Source organism: Rhipicephalus microplus, chromosome 9 (genome assembly GCF_043290135.1).
Source record: "Rhipicephalus microplus isolate Deutch F79 chromosome 9, USDA_Rmic, whole genome shotgun sequence".
NCBI lineage: Eukaryota > Metazoa > Arthropoda > Arachnida > Ixodida > Ixodidae > Rhipicephalus > Rhipicephalus microplus.
In genome coordinates, this window is record NC_134708.1 from 53,736,052 (window position 1) to 53,758,199 (window position 22,148).

Consider the following 22,148-nt stretch of genomic DNA (forward strand, 5'->3'; position numbering starts at 1 on the left):
TTGCATGGCGCAGACAAGTGACAGACAAGAAAATCATCACAATGAAAATGACATGAACATGATCAGTGCTATGAAACTGACATGAACTGAAATCAGTGACATGAAAATCATCACATGCGTGTCATGTAACATCACTATATGCCACGCTTATGATGCGCTCGTGGCCGTTTCGCTAGTGTCACATATACCAAATTTGGTATTACGGTACGCGAATAGATGATGAAGGAATAATACTGGTGCAAACATGATAAACATGAGATGAGCGTCATGTAACAATCTGACTACATGCTACGCTCATGATGCGCTCGCGGCCGTTTCGCTATATTCACATGTACCAAACTCGGTATTACGAGACGTGAACAGACGACATAGGTAAATGACACATCTAAACATGATAATCACAACATGCGTGTCATGTAACAACATGGCTACACGCCGTACTCATGATGCACTGGCGGCTGTTTTGCTAGCCCCACATGTACCAAAGTTCGTGTTACGGGAAGTCAATTGATTGCGAAGGTATATGACTGGTGCAAACCTGATAACCCTGACAACCGTATTATGCAAGAAGATGACAACATACCACGCTCCTAGCGTGCTCGCGGCCGTTTCGCTAGTTCCACGTGTACTAAGTTTGGTATCACGTGACGTGAATAGATGACGAAGGTAAACGACACAAACAAACATGATGATCATCACACGGAAGTCATGAATTGCATAATTTACCTCCACCTCGTAACATTGTGCTGATTTTAGAGTGACATATCAACCTTCCTCATTCGTGCTTCGCATATCATTGATTCCCACTGCACGTGGGATCTGCCTTTTTTTGTTTTCTTTTTTTGTAGCGTCTCTGACTTGAGCTCCGTCATGTTAATCTCCACGCGAGGCTGTGCGCCACTGTGATTTGCCAAGCCGCAATATCGAGTGCAGCAGGTACAAGTGTTAAAAGAAAACACTGTTTGGTCAAGCAGATCACGTGAAAAACGTCGAAGATAAAGAAATGAAGCGATAGAAACAAAAAAGAGTGGAAGAAATAAAGAGAATAAAAACAAAAAAGAAAGAGGCAGAAGGAGAAATCAAGAAACAGGCGTGATAAAGAGCTTGAAGACAAAGGACTGAAATAGATGAAATAAAGCAGGAACAATGAAAGACAAACGATCTCGACGAAATGAACGTAGGAGGACAAAAATGAAACGAAGGCGATAGAAAGAAACAGGTACAAGAAAGACTGAAAAACAGAGCGACATGGGAAAAAAACTAGCGAAGAGAACGAAGGAAAGAGAGATAAAAAACTAAGGTAGAAAAAGATAAACGTAGAAAGAATAAAAAGGAAAAACAGATTAAGAGTTAACGAAGCAGCTACGAAGAAGAGATGTCAGAAACACAGATGATGGGAAAAAGTGAGAAGGAAGGTCATCGCCCAGTCTCCAGAAAAAAATCTCGGTACTCCAGGTCAACCAGTTCTGTAATTTCTCCGGGTTGGGCACCACTAGTGCTAAGCTACTAATATGAAACCTTGACTAATGCAAGCTGATATACTAATATGCAACCGCGCCCCGCCAAGGTGGTCTAGTGGCTAAGGTACTCGTCTGCTGACCCGCAGGTCGCGGGTTTGAATCCCGGCTGCGGCGGCTGCATTTCCGATGGAGGTGGAAATGTTGTAGGCCCGTGTACTCAGATTTGGGTGCACGTTAAAGAACCCCAGGTGATCAAAATTTCCGGAGCCCTCCACTACGGCGTCTCTCATAATCAAATAGTGGTTTTGGGACGTTAAACCCCACAAATCAATCAATCAATATGCAACCGCCGTAGTAAGTAACCGAACCTGCGCACTCAACGTGAGTGGCGCGAAAGCGTATGTGCTTAACTATTACACAGGGTAATTAGAGCAGCCATTTAGCGATAGTTAAGCAAGGAAAAGACTGATCGCATGTTCGAGTCAGTGATTTCAATGTGGCGGATGCATGCGGTGCAACGATTTTCAGCCTGCTCTACAGACAGAGGCATAGGTACATTTGTTCGTTTTGAAGAGGAGGGTGGGTGGAGGACTCTATTCTGATCTGAACGGGGGGCCGGGCAAGCAGATGTGGTCGAGTGTCCATTTGTTCTTTCTATGCGCTGGCGAAAAAAATTCGGGGAGGCGAAAAAGGGCACAGGCTTGGTCGGTTACTCCTTGGCTACGCCACTGGGTGCATAGCGCGAATAAGTGCATCACGTGTGCAGTTAGGCTGACAGTCACCTAAAATTAGCGGTCGTGGTAACACTTTTCTAACACTAAATATTATACCAGTTCCTATATCATTTGTTCGTTATTCGTTCCTATCACGATAAGGTAAACACTACTTGTGTTCTTTGGAAAGTGGTGAGCGCCATGTTTTCAAGAAACGAAATGCAAGAAAGCCCGATAGTGATTATTTTTGTTGAACGAAACTATGCCCCTTTTTACTCGACCTTTTCTTAGACTGAAACTAGCTCTGAAAAAAAAAAGCAACTCAGCGAGTAGTTCAATTGAAATGGTATCAATCGGCAGCGTCCCAGGATCCTTCCAGCAAGGTATGTTGTCGTCCGTGAAGAGCAGACCAAGTAAAAACGATCGCCATGAATGGAAGGCTTAGCATAGCGAGGAAAGGTGGCGCGTTGATCGCGGGGGTTATTGCTGCAGCATAGAGCAGCCAACGAAAGAAAGGAGAATACGATATCTTTGCGAAGCGGATGGGCCAGTAGCCTGGTGCAAGCTGGAACGGTTATCTTTAAATCCCACTGGACTGTTACTTTACCGCGCTGTATAATCCGCATTTCCCTGGGCCAAAATTTTACCCTTGCCGTTCTACCCATGTAAGAGACGTGCTACATCATTAGTGATTCTGTTCAAGGGAAAGTGAGCGATAAACGCCAGTTAAGCACCAGTTAATCAGTGTTTGTGGTACAGTGGTGACCGAACGGGACGACGTGCCCGGCTGTGAAACAGCGAATACTTTCATCTGCACGGGAACGAACGATGCTTTGTGCAAGGAAACAGTAAGATGTCGGTGAGCTATGACTGATTTATTGATTTAGTGCCTCGATGCTTTCCATTACAATGTATTTACTTAGTGCCTTATTACTCTCCCTTACAACCCGTGAGATAACGGCACTGCAAGCCCACATGTTGCGGCGGGGATGACGAGGCTCCAAGAAGGGTACCGCACCCCCTCTTTCATGAGCTGATTACTGGAGCATTCGTATTAGCGTGAAACTTGTAATCTGTTATCGTTGAATGCCAAAGCTGACGTCCATGAGATGAAAACGTATAAAGCGAAAAATATTGCTCGTTTCGAGCGTCAATGCAGCATCGCATATTAACTCATGAACAGCCCACAGCCGATACTCGAAGGCCAAACGTTTGATCTTCCGTCTGTTCGCTTTACCACTTTGTCTGACTATGCTATATAGTGTTCTTTGTGGCAATGCATCATGACATGGTCGCAGTAAAAACAGCATTGTATATTCTAGAAATGATGACGACGCGGTAATTCCCCAATTTTCTAGGGTGGGTGTGGGCCAAAAAATTAGGATCTACATAATGTGAGGAATCACTTTATTAGAGTCGACTCAAGCAATACCTCACACTACCGGTATCTTCATTTTAAACCAAGTAGGTGGCAGCATGGTGTTTAGGCGCACGTGGAGCCAACAGGGTTGAAGACGAGAACGAAGACCGAATCCGGTGGACGTGCAGCACAACGGTAAGCGGCCACACATATATTTCCTCGTCCATTACGCTACGCGAACCTTGTCTGTTGTGAACTAATCGAACAATTACTTCCCTGGGCTTCAAAAAAGTGATGATTTGGACTCTTTGTGAAAGTCACTCGCTGCTTACGTCGATAACGATGATGGTGGTTGAACGTACGTCTACATGACCAGATTGAGCGCTGCTCCAGAGAGCGATATATAAAAGTCAAGAGAGGACACTACCATAGGTCCCTGCCGCTGATTTGGATTCGCAGCGCACCAAACGGGCGTGGGGAAATTTTGCAGTCTCGGAGATGGGGACCACAAAACTGGTGACCTTGAAAGTCATTTTCTAACGATTCAAAAAATAGACAGCCTCTGAAATCACTTCTGTGTGCGTGCTTCTTTCTGAGGCCACGTGTCGTCTGCATGCATCGATTAGCTTCGTGTAAGCTGCACTCCCCGAGCGGCAAACATACAATGCAACTGTGTGCCTAGGCACACATTTTAAATAATACTTGAGAATCGTTGGAATAGTGAAAACGTTTATTTTCAGGTCATATTCTTGGTAAGCACATGCCCACTTTCTTTCTCAATGTTTGATGAACGCGGCCATGAAGAGACAGTTTCATTGCACTGCAAGACGCGGCAATACAGCTACGATATCATGAGTATATATTACAAAGAATAAATAAACATATAGGCGACAATAAAAAAGGCAACAACTTTACCGCAAAGGCGAAGCAATGAATGCAATGGCAACAAATTGGAAGGTCATGCGAAGAACGGGCAGCAGACCGAAACCCCAAACAATGCACAAAAAGTACTCTCGTGTACAGGTAAACGGGAATAAGCGACTCAGTTGTTAAGTTCACTGTACCTGAAAAGCGTGCTCTTTTCGCTAACGTAGACTGGGCAACCACTGCAGTGACCTCTTTGCGCCAAGTAACTAAAACAGAATCGTTCCGGTAAAAGCCGAACGCCAGCCAAGACGCACGATCCTCCCTGCCGCGAGATAAGGGTTTGCGAGGAGCGTCGACCCTCAGCTCTTTGCGGGGCAAAATGCGCGTGGGAGAAGAGAGCGTGGCCGCCGCTTCGTGACGATGTTGCTAAGCACGCTCATAGCGCCATCTTGCTGGTAATGCTTAAAAAACACGATATCTCCCCCCACCCGAGATACCCGTCAGCAGTTGTAAGTGGTAGACATAGCTTGCCGTTTGAACGTTGATGGCCGTGCTCCTCGATGCCTTAGTGGTTAATGCCTCGCACTCACGATTCAAGGCTCCCAAGTTTGATTCCGCGTGGCTAAATGTTTTTCTGGATTTTTTATTGCGATAGCAAATATATGTACACTCTCGGCTGGATTTCGCCGTCGCCGCCGGCGTCGGCGTTGATGTCATGCACCGAATATGTATAAGTATCTACATATATCAAAACACAAGAAAGAAAAAAAATCTCAGAAAAAGTCTCCGGCGCGCGGAATCGAACATAGGACCTCCACGTCGTGCTAAGCCACCGAGATGATGATGATGAAAAACATTTATTATAAAAGAGAGAGGTACGGGGCCAAAGCATGACCCTGCTACATGGTTGGCGTCCTTAGTCCGGGACACCGCATGACGACGCCCCTACTCGCGCCCGTCTCACCAGAGCCCGTTGAGACTCTAGTGATGAGCAGTTGAGGAGGGCAGTCTCCCATGCCTCTCGGGAAGGGGTAGGGGAAGGGGGTAGGTGGGGATTTTTCGGACATGCCCATACCATGTGGAAGATATCACACGTCTCCCCACAGTGTGGGCACCGCCCATCTGTGTTCGCATCGAAATGCTTTAGGATTGCAGGACAGAGTAGAGTACCTGTCTGCAGGCGCCTTAGAGTTCGCTCTTCCGCCTTACTCAGCCCCTTTGCAGGAGCCGGGTAAAGGCGGTGAGTGTCACGATAATAGGTGAGAATTTATTTGAACCGCAGCAGCGGTGTATTGGCCTCCGAGTCATAAGAGCCAAGGTGAGGAGCCCGGTGGGTAAGCGCTCGGGCGGCCGCGTCAGCGGCCTCATTACCTCGTAGGCCCTGATGGCCAGGAGCCCATACGATGCGTTTCGGGGCTGGATCAGCGAGAGCCCGTTTTAGAATTTGGCTGGCTAGGGGGAATATCTCTCCTACCAAATAATGAGTACATGCTTTCCTGGAGTCCGTGATGATAACTTTCGAGTTGGGGTCCGCAGCAGCAAGCGCTATCGCGACTTCCTCAGCGCGCTCTGGATTTTGTGCTCGGAACGAGAGCCCATTGACATGCTTTTCCCGGTGAACTACAGAGGCCGTGTAAAATCCCGTAGGCGAAGGCCCTGCTATATCTACGTAGAATACACCAGGTCGGGAGCCGTGTTGCCTCTCAAGCGTCCGAGCCCGCGCCTGTCTTCTGCGCCACCGAGACGTTCCTCCTTCAATATTCAAACGGCAAGCTATTCATATCTACCACTTACAGCTGTTGGCGGGCATCTCGTGGGGGGGGGGGACTATTGTGTTTTCAGCATTATCAGCAAGATGGCGCAGTAAGCGCGCGGTGGCTCTCATCTCTCACGCTTACTTTGGCCCGCGTAGAAAATGAGGGGGTGTACGCTCGATCGCGCTCCCTTATCTTGCAGTAGTGAGAATCGTACGTATTGGCTAGCCTTTGAGTTTCATCGGAACAATTCTGTTGTAGTTACCGGGCGCACAAAGATCACTGCAATCATTGCACAGCCTCTGTTTGCGAAAAGGGCCAGCTTTTCAGACACAGCGAAGTAACAACTGAGACGCTTATTCGCGTTAATCTGTACCTGTACGTTTCATGCGTCCTTTGTGCGTGAGAAATGCGGGGGACGTTTCGGCCTGCTTGCCATTCTGCACGCGACCTTCCAATTTGTTGCTATCGCGTTCATTGCTTCGCCTCTGTGGCAAAACTGTGACTTCTTTTTCTTTCTTGAATTTTCAAATATATTGATATATATACATATAAAGTGAGTGACAGTGACACCGCCGGCGAACTCCAGCCGAAAGTGTCCATATAATTGCCATCGCGATAAAAAGACCCGCACAGCAGTACAGCTGCAGTAAACTCACACAGCTACCCACACAGTGCACAATGCAACACAGCAGTAGTTTTCGCAGCACTCGACTACAGACGGCATAAACTCAAGAAAAAGAAAAAAAAAGAAAATGTTGGCTATGCTTTATTTCCAGGCTTCACACAAATTTTTACTTATGCACTTTACACTCTTTTGCGAAAAACAGTGACAAGCAGTTGCCGCAGCTAAAACAAAGTAACTTTAGGTGTGATGCTAGCTGGGAACGAGGCAGGAGTGTTTATTCATAAGATTAGGTCGTAGCTTTAGCTAACAAATATTTTTATGCATTCACCCCTTCTCTCTTACTGCGCTCGTTACAAAAGCTTCAAGCGATTTGCAAACACCCCATAATGGCGCGGCGCACTGGCGAGGAGGCGCTGCCTAGCTTTCACTTATCCGCCAATTTTCGCCGACATCGGCGTATAGGGCTGCAAAGTGTCCTAAAAATAAAAAGGCAAAAAATGCTTCGTGGTTTATCACTCATCGCATAAAGCGCATGCGCACTTGGAAACTTGCAGATGACTGACACTTTTGTCTCTTGTTAAAAAAATTGCCCGCAGCTTCCCTCGGGGGAACACTGAGGAGGATGCGGACCATATAATTGGTTAATGGGGTGTTAAAGTGCGACTTACTTGGGTCGATGGCTAAATTGGTTAACGTGGTTGTGAAATGGGGTGTTAAATTGCGACTTACTTGGGTCGATGGCTAAATTGGTTAACGTGGTTGTAGGAGGGGGTGTTAAATGAGTGAACACGTACACACGTATGCGAAAGGGCGGCGCTGGTCGAAGGGACGTCGATCATTGTGTTTGTGGATTCGTTGGAATTCATTTTACCGCGACCTTGGACGTCGACGCGCCGTACAAACCAACCGACGAGCGGCAACTGAGCGAGCGAGCGCCGACCTTGAGTATATATACAGCACGACGGCGCATGCACTGTCAGCTGTTGAATGTTCTCGAAGCGCGACGCCACATGCGCGTCCACTGGAGAATCAGGAGAATTGTAGATGTCGAACGCGGTGTGTAGAGGAGGAAGGGTGCACAGATGGTGGAGGAGTGAAGCGCGCGCGGTGTGTAGAGGAGGAAGGGATGCACAGATGGTGGAAGAGTGGGCGACGGCGCGACGGCGCATGCGCGCGCGTCAGCTGTCGAATGTTCGAGAAGCGGTGCGGACGGCGCACTACAAGGCACGAGTATAAGATGCTCCGCATCTAAAAATACAACACCATGGCTAATGTTTATCGCGCCTATCCATGCTGCTTTGATATTTTCACTACGCTGTGCGCTCTGGCACTGCTGTCACATCAGGAAGTTCGAGTGCGCCTGGCCCATGGAGCTGGTTTTCTGAGTTGCTATGAGCATCAAGTGATAATTTTCCTTCTCTTTGAGGCAGTTTCGATTTTAGTATCCTCTTTCATGGTTCGCGAATGATCAGGAAGTGTTTTGTTTTTAGATGCGGAAGCATCTTATACTCGCGCCTTGTAGTGCGCCGTCCGCGCCGTCCGCGCCGTCCGCACCGCTTCTCGAACATTCGACAGCTGACGCGCGCGCATGCGCCGTCGTGCCGTCGCCCACTCTTCCACCATCTGTGCATCCCTTGCTCCTCTACACACCGCGCGCGCTTCACTCCTCCACCATCTGTGCACCCTTCCTCCTCTACACACCGCGTTCGACATCTACAATTTTCCTGATTCTCCAGTGGACGCGCATGTGGCGTCGCGCTTCGAGAACATTCAACAGCTGACAGTGCATGCGCCGTCGCGCTGTATATATACTCAAGGTCGGCGCTCGCTCGCTCAGTTGCCGCTCGTCGGTTGGTTTGTACGGCGCGTCGACGTCCAAGGTCGCGTGAAATGAATTCCAACGAATCCACAAACACAATGATCGACGTCCCTTCGACCAGCGCCGCCCTTTCGCATACGTGTGTACGTGTTCACTCATTTAACACCCCCTCCTACAACCACGTTAACCAATTTAGCCATCGACCCAAGTAAGTCGCAATTTAACACCCCATTTCACAACCACGTTAACCAATTTAGCCATCGACCCAAGTAAGTCGCACTTTAACACCCCGTTAACCAATTATATGCTCCGCATCCTCCTCAGTGTTCCCCCGAGGGAAGCTGCGGGCAATTTTTTTATTAGGGTGACTTCGTGCTAGCTGTGCCAAGCCCAAACGAAGAACAAAGCTGGACGGCCTTCTTTTGTTACTCTTCAGGTTTCTTTCATTTTTGCTTTCCTCTTCTTCTTAATTCTTTTTTCTATTTTAAAGTTTTTTAATTTTTTACGAGTCCTTTCTCTTTGTTTATTTTGGCTTGCTCTTTCTATTAGTCTTCATATATTTCTTTCTCTTTCTCTGTCTTTCTATTTAGCGCTCGCTGCACGTTAAAGAACCCCAGGTGGTCGAAATTTCCGGAGTCCTCCACTACGGCGTCTCTTATAATCGTATGGTGGTTTTGGGACGCTAAACGCCACATATCAATCAATTATTTTGCGCTCGCTTCCTTTTTTTCTATTTTGTATGTTGTTCGGCTAGTTCCACCGGAGCTACGTCAAACAGAATAGTTGTCTTTTGCTAATGCCGTTAAGTGCGCCCCACTTAATCAGCGGTTTGAGCATAAACTTCTTGATCACATCAGCGCCTCCGAGTGCCTTGTTGATAAGTGCTCCATGTCTTCCTCGGTATATCAGTGCTCGGCTGCTGACCTGAAGGTCGCGGGTTCGTTCCCAGCGGCGGCGGTGACATTTATATAGATGCGAAATGGTAGAGGCCCGCGTGCTGTGTCATGCCAGCGCACATTAAAGAACACAAGATGGTCGAAATTTCCGGAGCCCTCCTCTATGGAGCCTCGCATAATCATACCAAGATTTTGGGACGTTAAACCTAAAATATTATTTATAATAATTATTCATACGTGCTTATTAACAAGGCGTATTCATGATGATTGTTCTTCGAGTGTCTTGATGACGAAAGTGTTCCGCGCTTATCATCATCAAGGGGCCCGAAGAGCAGGAGAAAGAAGACTTGTCCCAGGCGCAAGTGCAAACTTAAAAGCTACATATGGAGCATTACGTCTAGCGATGATGACACCCACCGAGTGCATAAGACGGTCCGGCCCTGAAGTGCTCTGCGATTAAAGTAAATCCAGCGGCCGTGGTGAAATTGACACGAAATCCACGATTCTGTCTCAAGTGAAGAATTTTACGGGGTACATATGATATCAAAGCATAAGTTTTCTTCAGATGGGGACAAAGTTACCAAGACGAATTGAGCAAAATTAATTGAATTAGTTCGGTGAATGAACGGCCGGTTTCCTTGTGACTAGTTGATATCGTGGTGACATCTAGTGGAGATTATCTCAACCATGCGCTTCCTTCTACGTAGCCTCAGTGATCCGCTTCTGCCGCACGCGATGCACAATTAACCCAAGAAATACACTAAAGCATACAGGAGCACCAACGTGTAAATACTACTACCAGACACCTATCTCTAAGTTTACCGTCACCTCTATTTATTTTTTCTGCATAGAACGACACACCGACCGTGTCAAGAAGTTGAGAATCCGAAAATCTCGTTTGATTGTCCTTTTTTTCTTTTTCTTTTTACAGGGCCTGTTTCCTAACTACATAAGCAAACAATGTGCATGTGCGAGACCACGTTCGAGGTGTGCGCGCTGGCCTGCTTCTGCCTCGTAAGTTCCCTCGATTCATGACTCTACAAGTGAACTAGGTTTCGCTCGGGCGTATGAAGTACTTTGGACAAGTACTTTGGACAAGCATAAGGGAATAGCTGATTTTTCATCCCCTTAAATTGTTTTGCGTTTAGGTCATTATCCCTTGGTAGCGTTAAAATGTTACGAAAAATTCTCGCTTTGCGTTCTTTAGCTTCATTGATTGTTGGTTTCGTTAGGTATGACCGAATGGACCAGTCCTCGATCAATCCCTTCCCCCCTCGTTGCGTGTTAATGAATTCACCCAAGCTGCTACGATCATCCACTTATACTTGTTTCTGGCACATTCAACTTGAAACCTACCTTTATGCTCTAAAAGCCGACCTGGTATTGCTACTGAGCCACCTTCCAATTAAGGGGCACTAAAAAAACGAAAAAACTTTAGGCATCGATATTTTGAACGAACTCCAAAGTTTTTATGCTTGATTTGGGTAAACCAACATTTGATACAACTGAAAAACAAAACAAAACAAAACAGATTTGTTGTGTCCTTAGCAAAATACTCCCTCTCGTGTACATGCCTTGTATTTGAGGAGATGCCCCGCCGCGGTGGTCTAGTGGCTAAGGTACTCGGCTGCTGACCCGCAGGTCGCGGGTTCGATTCCCGGCTGCGGCGGCTGCATTTCCGATGGAGGCGGAAATGTCGTAGGCCCGTGTGCTCAGATTTGGGTGCACGTTAAAGAACCCCAGGTGGTCGAAATTTCCGGAGCCCTCCAATACGGCGTCTCTCGTAATCATATGGTGGTTTTGGGACGTTAAACCCCACAAATCAATCAATCAATTTGAGGAGATGACGCTTAACGTTTCCGGAAGCGGGCGTGCCAACCCTGCCAGCCATCGCCCTCTGCTCCTGCTGAGACTCCTACTCACGGGGACCACTTTCTGTGGCAGTGAAGGGAAATCTACGGGGGCGGAGCTACTGCATATGCACTCCTCCCCGAAGTAGTCTGGCTAGGCTCGCTTCTCGAATGAAGGCCATGTTCGATTATTACCACAGCATAGAACTTGCACCGTCTGCTTACACAGCCATTCGTAAGTGAAATTTCACACAAGTCCCATCGGCGAGTCGTCGTAACAGCTTGAGGGCAGCGCGCGCTCACCTAAAGGTGAAGACGCCTAAAGGTGAAGACGTGCAAAACGCGAAGTTACACTTCGTAAAGCAAAACAAGTATTTATTTATACCTCCTTAGTTAGTTCAGCACCTCTTAATAAACTACATCCTGTAGAAAATAAAGAAATGTTTTTAATTATTTTTGCGCGGAAAACAGCGACGCGTTTGGGGGACTATATTCCCCAGCGGTGGCACGCGCCCGCTTTTGTTCCCTAGCCTTCCCTTCGTTGCTACAGAAAGTTGTCCCCGATTAGAGACAGTTTCAAGGTCACAAGCGTTGTACTTAAAAAAAAAAAAACTTCCGGTCACCTCATTTACCAGCTCCTAACGTCGAATCTGAAAGCATGTTTTCAATTTCTTTTCAAGCGTAAGGAAAGTCTTTCTTTCGTTTTTCACGTAAAAGAAACGTGCGTAAAGTTACAAGGCAATGTTTCATAAATTTTATGTAGCTGAAAACAACATTTATTTGAATATACTTTGCGAATTAAGAGAAGAAAACTGTAGAAAATCAGTGGGATGTGTTTGTAAACCTTGAAAGGGTCTATCGAACCTGTACGAACGGCAAAAGCTGCGAACCATGTTGACGGTGGTAGTTGTGCGCTGGGTAACCGGACGGCATTATGCTCTCCCGTAGTGGAGTACGATGTACTCTAAATCGTTAAACACCTTTTTCTAAGCACAATTGTTAGGAGAGGAAGAATGCGTCTAATTTCTGGAGCTCGGTAAGGAGCATGGCACAGTGCCTGAACTATGCTCCCGTGTGGTACACGTCTTAGAGGCTTTGGGGAAGGGAGACAGTGTGAAGTCGAAGAGAGGTTGGGAAGAGAAAAGGAAATAGCGGGACCATGCTTTTGCAGAAGGTACACCCTACCTCACAGCCGTCTATGTGCACCTCCGCGCGCGCTGTCATTCGACTATCGCCTGCGATCTGCGGCGCCAGCGTAGCTCTCGCTGATCCGTGTCCCGTCCTGGGATTCCCTCGACCCTGTCCCCAATCTTTCCTATTTCTTTTCTCTTCTTTCTGTCAATCCTGTGTGGCGAGTGCACTCTCTTCTATTTTAACGCAATAGCGTTAGAGCGATCGTGTCGCAGAAATTCCGCTGTTGGCGTCGGCACCGTTGGTGGTGAATGAGAAATTGAAAGAAAGTAAATAAAATAAAGATTAAGATTTTCTGTGCCATTTAGAATCAAACCCAGGCTGTTCGCGTGGCAAGCAGGTGTCCTACAACAGAGTCACGATATGTTACTTGCAGCAGCTTCGCAAAAAAAAAAGAAAACACTACATAATGCCATGTAGTGGAAAGGGTCTCCTTAACGCATTTTGTTCGACAGGTGTCATGACGAAAACGAGCCCATTCGGCGATCTGTAGGCGCATTTGTGAGGCCACCAAACTACGTCGAAAAAAGCCCGGATAGTGCAGCCATTGCCACTAAAAACGTCAACTAATCAACACACAGAAAATTTCAAACAGCCCTAAAAATGGCCAACTAGGTCCATCTAGCGGAAAACATATGCCTTTCCATGGATGTTGATCAAGAAAACAGCAAACGCTAGATAATAGATAATGTGCTGCCATCTGTGAAGCGTTGTGAGACTCTTTATGGCCCCTTAAAGGGCGGGCGCATGGCGTGTGTGTTGGATGCTATGCGTCTCTTGCTTTAGATAAAAAACCTGTATGTACCATTCGCTCGCGCGTGCGTGCGTGCGCGTGCGCGCGCGCTTGTGTGTGTGTGTGTGTGTGTGTGTGTGTGTGTGTGTGTGTGTGTGTGTGTGTGTGTGTGTGTGTGTGTGTGTGTGTGCGTGCGCCACCTGTCAGACATTGTGAGACATTGCGAGACGGGTTGGATTTCGCTATCGCGCTGAACTCTTAATGTCGAAGCTTAAGGGTCCACCAATTTTTTTCTACTATTATTAAAGACGATAGCCTTCTTTAGGGTACTTATTTCGACGCGAAATTTTGGTCTGTCTGTCTTTCTATTTGTACATTTGTTTGTTTGTGCGCCGTAACGATACCCCAAACGCCCCAAGCGATACCCCAAACGGCCAGCCCCATCGGCAACGCCCACCAATATTGCTCAAGTTTCAGCGTTCATACTTGTGCGATTGTCAATTAAAAAGCAGATATTGCGCATATCTGAGGCACCATAACAGCACGTAAATACTGTGTACCTGTGTCTTTATACTAGAGAATGCATACATAAGTAATTCTAAGGACCATAGCATTTATCACGCTGCGCTGACGATGCAACGAGATGCTCAAAAAGGCAAGCGTTTCCAACGCTTTACTAAAACGACATGGTGGTGGCACCTGCCCGTCGCTTTGCGTTCTACACCTTATCACCTCCGAGAAAGGCGTGCACGCCTTCCTTTGTTTTTGAAGATAACGGCCAGTTAGCGCTCGTGTCTAACGTGCCCCGATGTGCTTGTTCGCTTGCGCTGCACAAATTGAGGCTTTCTAACGGAGCGCCTTCAGAATATAATTCGCCGATTTTCTCGTGAAGAATGTCAAATAAACGTTTTGTTCACTCTCTCCAGGCGCAAGAATATTGTCTTTTGATGACATTTGCAGTGAAACATGCAGATAAGGGGCCAATTGTGTTTTTATCCCCTACCTTACAAGGAGCTTCGCCTTTTCGCCATATTAGGCGGACATAAATTAGTTCCTTTTTTTTCCTTCAAGAACCACACATGCGCAGCTGCCGCATGCTCACAACCGTCCAAAAATGTAGCCGACTGTTAAAAGATGTGTGAAATAAGCTATGTTTTTCGGAACAGACACACCCTAACGATAATCTCGATGATTTTGTCATTTATTTTTTTTTTCTTTTGTTGAGCATCCGTCTAATCGAAAAAGAGTACGATACTGCTGCATGTTTACCAATGTATAATGTTGGGCGTGTTAGTAAGACATAATTTATGTGTGTTTAGAAAAAGTGGTGAACGATTTAGAGTACTCGGTACTCTACTATTGGAGAGCTGAAAGCCGTTCCGTGGGCCTTACATCATATGAGCAAAAGAATACGGAACGTAGTGCGCAAAATATATGAGACACAGGCCAAGGTAAGGGAGAAAAGGGAACGTTTATTTTGTACCGGAGCGCTTACTTTGCACTAGTAAGCGCTCCCCCTTGTCCCTTTCCTTGTCCTGTGTCTCACATATTTTACGCGTGACGTCATTAATTAGGGTGCATGTTTCTTTCATGTGTGTATATTTAAGTGTCGATGCAAATTATTGGAAGTCTTCTTTTCCTGCAGCTATACCACGGACTTTCAGTTTTCGTACTTCTCACGAAGGAAACAAGTAAGTTTTAAAGGCCATGGGACACCAAACTTTCAATCTTAGTATTTGTTATGTGGATTATTCCTTGGGTGTTGACGAGAAAAATTTCATGCAAACATTTGATAACTCATTATGGAGTATGATAAGCTACTGGATTGATTGATTTATGGAATTTAACGTCCCTAAATCACCATATGATTATGAGAGACGCTGTAGTGGAGGGCTCTGGGGTTTTAGACCACCTGGGGTTCTTTAACGTGCACCCAAATCTGAGTAAACGGGCCTACAACATTTCCGCCTCCATCGGGAATGCACCCACCACAGCCGGAATTAGATCCCGCGACCTGCGGGTCAGCAGCCGAGTACCTTAGCCACTAGACCACCGTGGCGGGACATGATACGCTTTTAGACACAGCCTATTGTTTTAGAGCAGAGTAATACTGACACACTCACGGGCCATGATGCATCAAGCTTCTGGCTTTGCGAACGTCTACACTCCGACGAAGCTTTTTGTGCCACTTTTACATACGCATTCCTCCGAGCTATTTCAATAGTTGTCAGCTTGCCCGCTTCGATGGTATTCACAATGCTGATAATTTCACACCACCCAGCGAATGTCAGGAGAACCACGTCGAGGAGTGTTAGCATATGGCCAATTGTCACCTCTGGCAGCCGTTCCCTTGTTAGTCCGTGCTAGTCTGATTGTTAACGCGTTGGCAGGAAAGCAACACTACAACTTTGCATATTTCTTGAATCAGTAAACGAAACAGGCCCTTCTCCCGCCACGGTGGTCTAGTAGCTAAGATACTCGCCTGATGACCCGCAGGTAACGGGATCAAATACCGGCTGCGGGGGCTGCATTTTCTGTGGAGATGAAAGTGCTGTAGTACCGTTTGCCCTGATTTTGGTGCTCGCTAAAGAACCCCTGGTAGCCGAAATTTTCGGAGCCCTCCATTACGGCGTCTTTCATAATCATATGGTGGTTTTGGGACGCTAAACCTTACATACCAAACAACTGAAACAGGTCCTTCGGGGCACGATAAGTACAACTGTAGTTCTTACGAATCAGCGAACGAGACCATCATGATTCGTTCTTGCAAACCATCCCGCGCATTCGATGCTGTCGTGTCTGAGCTAGAAAGTAGGAAAGCTCTGTGTTGCCAGTCTGGTACTTCTAGCCCGATGGAAGGTCCATAGCCAGCCACTTCTTGCACACTCTTCAATAGGATATTTTGAAAAGTAGTTAACATAACGCAGTCAAAACCTCGTATAGCATAGCCAAGTACAGCAAGTAGGCTGGAGAAAGAAGCGGGGCCCAGGAGTGGTGTGAGGGCGAGGAACATGGAAAGGAGTAGTGTACAGGTTAAGGCATGGAAAAGCCATCTATGGCATTGGTGTGTGTGTTGCCTTCTAACTTTCAGTCTGTCTTTAAGAATTAGGCAAGAAAAATTATGCAGAGCATAGTCATGTAAAGCAAGCAGGCGGGAAAGGAAAGTTAGCGCGGTGAGGATAAGCAGGGGAGAGGGTGAGTACAGCTTAGCAATGCCTTGTATGGCTTCACGGAGGCAAAGCCGATATAGCATAGCTATGTATAAAGTGAGTGTGAGGAGTATTGATGCCAGGGTGAGGAGGATAGAAAGAAGAGAGAGGGTACAGCATAGCATAGTCATGTATGGCAGGCGGAATCATGTATTACATAGCCACATATATTATGTGCGTAGGTAGGATAACCGCTGGTCAATAAGGGTCACGACTGAATTCCCAGAGAACGCAAGTGGGTGAGGGAGTGGCAGATGATTAGGCGGACCGATGAGATCAGAAAGTTTGTGGGTATAAAGTGGCAGCAGCAAGCAAAGGACCGAGTTGACTAGAGGAACATGGGGGAGGCCTTTGTCCAGCGGTGGGAGAAGTCAGGATGATGATGATGGTGGTGATGATGATGATGATATATTATGGGTAAGAAAAGGAAACGGGGAGGAGGAAGATGGAATTAAGGGAGGGAAAGGGTAAATGAAGCAGTTCTAGCGAGGAAGGAGATAGACGTGTCGGCGGCCGAGGTGACCGTGTCGGTCTCGTCAATTTATTACGAACTAAGCGGAGCGGCTGCAGCTGAAGTCTTACAGTCCACTACTAGCGTGAGCTCGTTCTTTTCCGGTTCGCATATCGAGTTCCAGCATGAGCTGCGCGAGCGGCGTGGTGCAGCCACTGGTAAAATGACTACATGATAAATTAATATCATGATAAAACAAGCATAGCATAGCCGTGTATTTTAAGGGGTGGAAAAGGGGAGTTTGCGAGGAAGAAGGAAAGGATGGGGTAAACCATAGCATAGTAATGCGTGACGTAATGCAGGTCGAACAATGCATAGCATAGCCGTGTTTGACAATTGAGTGGGAAAGGAAAGCGTGGCTGAGGATGGAAAGCAGGATAGAAAAGGGTAAAGATACCTGTTTTTTTTGACACAGTATAGCCATGTATGGCGTGACGCAGGCAAAACTGAAGCACAGGATAGCCGTGTTTAGCAAGCGTAAGGAAGTGAGGGTTAGCAGCATGAAAATGGGCAGGGAGAGGGTAAAGTCTAGCATAGTTAAGTATGAAATTAGGCAGGCAGAAATATACGTAGCGAACCAAGGTATGGCATGGTCATGTATAGCAAATGAGGAGAAGGGTTGAGAGGGTGGAGCTTAGCACAACTTTCTATGCTATACGACTTGAATAGACTTGCATAACTCTTGCATAGGACTTGTAGAACCATAAGAGGGAAAATTTAAATTAGGGTGAGAAGGTGGCACGAGAGGGAAGGTGAAAAGGGGGAGGGTAGATGGCGCCAGTTCAACACCAATGCTTTCTTTTTCCACCCTGGAAGCCTTGCAGTGTGCACTGTTACAACGCCAGAGACCGCTTACCGGCGAATACAAGCTTCGGCGAAGGAACGCCGAAGTTCACATGGTATTTTACCAACTACCACCCCCCAACACACGCCCCTGGAGGTGTCGCTCAAAAAAGGCCAATCACTGCTACGCACTTTCTACAGCTTTCACGTTGAATGCAAGTGCAGAACTTTTTTTTTCTTTTGCTTTCAGAAACAACCAGTGATTACGTCACGCTTGTCTATTATGGAGCATCTGCAGCGATCGCTTTGGTGCTGCTGCTGGGTGCCATGATGGTAAGAATTTTACATGAACAATGTGAAGTCTCTGCTGTAGTGTTTACAGTATGTACCGTGTCGTCCACCCTCGGCACGAACACGGCACCACGTGGCCGCACACCGTGGAGGGTGGAGGGCAGCGCCACCATGCGGCCGCACATTGAAGCTTATCGGCGCAGGCGCACAGGCATTGCGTGATCTATTGTGAGGCGATGATGCGCCGTGCTTATTTTGCCGGGAAGCATGCCTAACGGTCAGCATGCCAATAGCGATTGAGCGCGCCGCACTGTCGTTGCTGGAAAGCTCTCGTCACTTGCTGCAGCGTGACATGGTTTTCTGCGTAAAGAAAGAGTATCTAACATGCTCCCCACGAGACGAATGCAGCCCGTGGCTTCTCCTGAAATGAAATTCTTCTGACGTTGCTCAACCGCACTTGCCTTACGTACTTGCCTATCGCGGTTAATAACTCGTTGTTGGGGCAAGCTACGGAGGCCGGACTGGTCTTGACAGTTCACACGGTCACAGTGTATTGAAAGGTACTGTGGAAGAAATTGTAGTATATATTAGAACCGACACCTACATCTGTCATTAAGGAAACCTCTATCGACATGTTTCTCGAATCTGGACGCCAAGTCCATATCAGAAGTGATCCACATATGAGAAATCGGAAATGCGTTCTTTCAATAGGTAGTGTTAGGTTTTATTTTATTCAGCAACACTGCCCCTTAGCCCCCTTTCTCTGCCACGCTTCAACCCATACTTCCGGGTCTCGACCTTTGCGGGAAAAATTAATTTCGGGACGGCGGGCCGCTAGCTGAGGTGAGTTTGATACCTTTGACCTTTTCCTGTTTTCCTTGACACAGACCTTGTTCATTGCGTGTATTTTTACAAACGGCGCAGCATTGCTTTGCACTAACGAATTTAACACAGCAAATCCACTTCACATATATAAGAGGCGACGTAGAAGAAGGATCTCTATAATTTCGACTGATGCCCCTGCGTAAGCGGTAGCACGTGGGGTAACACCTATTTTCACAACCCGTGCTTACTCAACGTCACAAAACCGTTATTTAACGTTTACTAGTAGCAAAGCCTGGTAATGAAATGGATAGAGCACAATAGTAAAGTTAATTACCATATTGTGAGATTACTGCAGTCGAGAACACAACGAGTAAAAAAAAGCCTTCTGGCTTGAGCATGCAAAACCAAGTTAGACCGTTTTCGTTGTAGCCTAACAAGGAACATAGCTTGGAAAGCAACCGGAGCCTCTTTGCAGTGTCACTAGTAGCAACGAGAATGTCAAGTCCATGGTAGCATCAACCACAATAGCTTTAGAGTTGGTTACAATGTCTCTGAAGGGGTTACAAATTTTTCAGGATTGTGTACAAGCTAGATGTAGAACGCCACCCGTTTAATCCAGCAGAGAATGAATTTCCCTCGCGTCGTACAATGTTGAACAGCAAATGTGATGGATGGCAGGATGCTGTATGATTCTTCTGGATTCAACTGCATAGATGAAAATTAGCTGAACATTGATTATTTTTCTTTGCATGAAGTTCAACCAGGCCATTTCTTTACGGATGATAAAGAGAATTCAAAAGCTGTGAACACCAAGAACCGAGAAGCTGTTCGGTGGGGCGAACTGGTCATCATTGCAAAATGTCAGTGTTAGCAGTACTTCATTGCGGGTAAGTATGTTTTGTAGCAAAAAAGAAAGGATACGTAGCGGGTACCAACAAGTGACCGGACCACTGCGTCCAAATAACAAGCCATGAATGCTGTGCAAAGTGGATTTTTGCATTATCATTCAGCATACCAGGGCAGGACGATCGTCTTTCGTGCATGAACACTATCCGAAATATTCTAGTACGAAGGCTGTCATCAGACTTCGAGATCAATGTTGCGCGACCGAAACTGGAGCGGCCTGGGTGAACCTTTATGAACAAGAGATTCAAGTAGGCCCGCGAGCTACTTAAGGCCAGCTCGTGCTAGAGAAGCAGAGGTGGTCGAAATCATCCGCAGTCGCCTTCTACAACGTCTTCCGCGTATGCAAATCTGCTTGTCGGTCTTCAATCACATAAGCCAAAGTAACGCCGAGCAATTTGAAAAGATGCATGCCCTTAACACGGGTTGTGGCTCTGAAAGGAGGAACCACTTACATCGTTCGCGGACAACTGCACAAAAATGCAGTAAGCCAAGTGCGCTTTCCTGCAACAGCCGTTGACGCGCACTCAATCGCTACTGGCACGCTGAAAAATAGGCGTGCTTCACAGCAAGGTCAGTACGGCGCGCCAGCGCGTCACAAGAGCAGTGCCTGTGCGCCTGCGCCGATAAGCTTCGATGCGCGGCCGCACCGCGGCGCGTGGTGCCGTGTTTGTACCAAGAGAGGGCGACACTGCAAATAATGGCGTAAAAGTAGCACGAAAATAAGAAGAAAAGAAATTCCACAAGCACTCACTCACAAGTGAAACCTTCATTGATTGAACAAAAAATATATATCTAAAGTAAAGCAAAACGGAGAGGTGAGTGAGATGGTAATGATCCATAACGACGTAAATGTAGTGCGAAAAACACGGACAAGAAAGGGTTTACCACAAGCGCTTTACCACAACTGAAAGCTTTAACGCTTGAACCGAAAATATATATAACCCTTACACCAGGTGGCCAACTGAATCCCGCGCATGTGCATCGTGGGCGAAACAAAAGGCACTATTGTACAAACCAAGAACACACCTTCTGCACCCCTTCCCCACCGGTCTAACCGCTTTTCTTGAGTAGCGCTACTTCCTTGTCCGATAAGGCCAAAGAAGGATTGAAAACGTACATGCTAGCCCTCGCGTTAATGTGCTAGGCCTCGACAGGTTCTTGCATCGTGCAATCGTGGTGTCTGAACAGTATCTCTGTGGCAGAGAATGGCGCTTCACTGGCACTCAGTGCAGTGCATGGCCAGGTGCGTTAGGGGTCTTCCCTGCAAGGAAGACTGCTGCTCCCTAAGTCGAATGTTTAAACATCGGCTTGTCTGGCCCATGTAGGCACGAGCACATGGCAGAGGGATGCAATAAACGACGTTAGCTCTACACGACACGAATGTAACCTTCTGGTTAACGGAGCAACCGCGCGTGCGACCTTGTAAAGCTTTTTGCCGACCATTGAACATAGTCTACCTAGCTTGTTATTAGCAGAAAAAAAACGACCTTCAAACCAAACCGCTAGGCGGTTTTCTTAAGCCCACGTGAGAGCGCTGTTTGAGATGTGAGAGCGTTACAGCTATTTTATCATTTTGAGCCGTGTCGTGACTGCGTGCACCGATACCTTTTATCCGTTTTCGTGATACATTTACGTTCTTGTGGATATATTCCGGAGCCCTCCACTACGGCGTTTCTCATAATCATATGGTGGTTTTGGGACGTTAAAACCCCACAAATCAATCAATCAAATCTTGTGGATATATCTAAATTTGACAAATCACCATTTCCCACTCATGCGCATCACGCGCAAGGCAAAAGGCAACAACTCGAGAAAAAGCCTTATCTAAACAGAAAGCGATACTCCCGAGCAGAGGGGGTCGCCTGTGAGAAGTAGGGGGTCGGAGGAGGTGTGTTCTTGTCTTCGAGGAGGTGGGGTTTTTGTCTTTTCATTTGGCCATGATGCACATGCGCGGAAATTCGTCTAACGCACCAAGTTTAGATATAAAATTTCTGCTCAAGCACTAAAGCTTTCAGTTGTGAGCAAGCGCTTGTTGTGTTGACTTTCTTGTCTTGATCTTTTTGCGCTATTTTTACGCCACTGTGAATCAGTACCCCCTGTAAGCACGCGGTGTATAGCATTGGGGAGATTGTGTCCCCCTGCCTTACACCCTTCTTGATTGGTATTCTGTTGCTTTATTTATGAAGCACTATGGTAGCAGTTGATCCCCTGTAGATTTCTTCCAGGATGTTTATATATACTTCATCGACGCCCTGATTCCGCAGTGTCTGCATGACGGCTGATATTTCTACTGAATCAAACGCCTTCTCGTAATCTATGAAGGCTATGTATCGTGGTTGGTTATATTCTGAG

General features: G+C 46.8%; 1 protein-coding gene across 2 annotated transcripts in view; it reads left to right on the plus strand.

Annotated features, from left to right (window-relative positions):
* The first annotated feature begins 2,726 nt into the window (after positions 1-2,726).
* LOC142771341 (uncharacterized) overlaps positions 2,727-22,148 on the plus strand; it is a 32,097-nt gene continuing 12,675 nt past the window's right edge. For both annotated transcript variants that reach the window (XM_075872820.1, XM_075872821.1), the window contains exons 1-5: positions 2,727-3,032; positions 3,642-3,728; positions 10,429-10,511; positions 14,917-14,962; positions 18,025-18,107. In XM_075872820.1, coding sequence (XP_075728935.1) covers positions 10,458-10,511; positions 14,917-14,962; positions 18,025-18,107 — 183 coding nt within the window. In that variant the 5' untranslated portion in view covers positions 2,727-3,032; positions 3,642-3,728; positions 10,429-10,457. The remainder of the gene's footprint in view (positions 3,033-3,641; positions 3,729-10,428; positions 10,512-14,916; positions 14,963-18,024; positions 18,108-22,148) is intronic.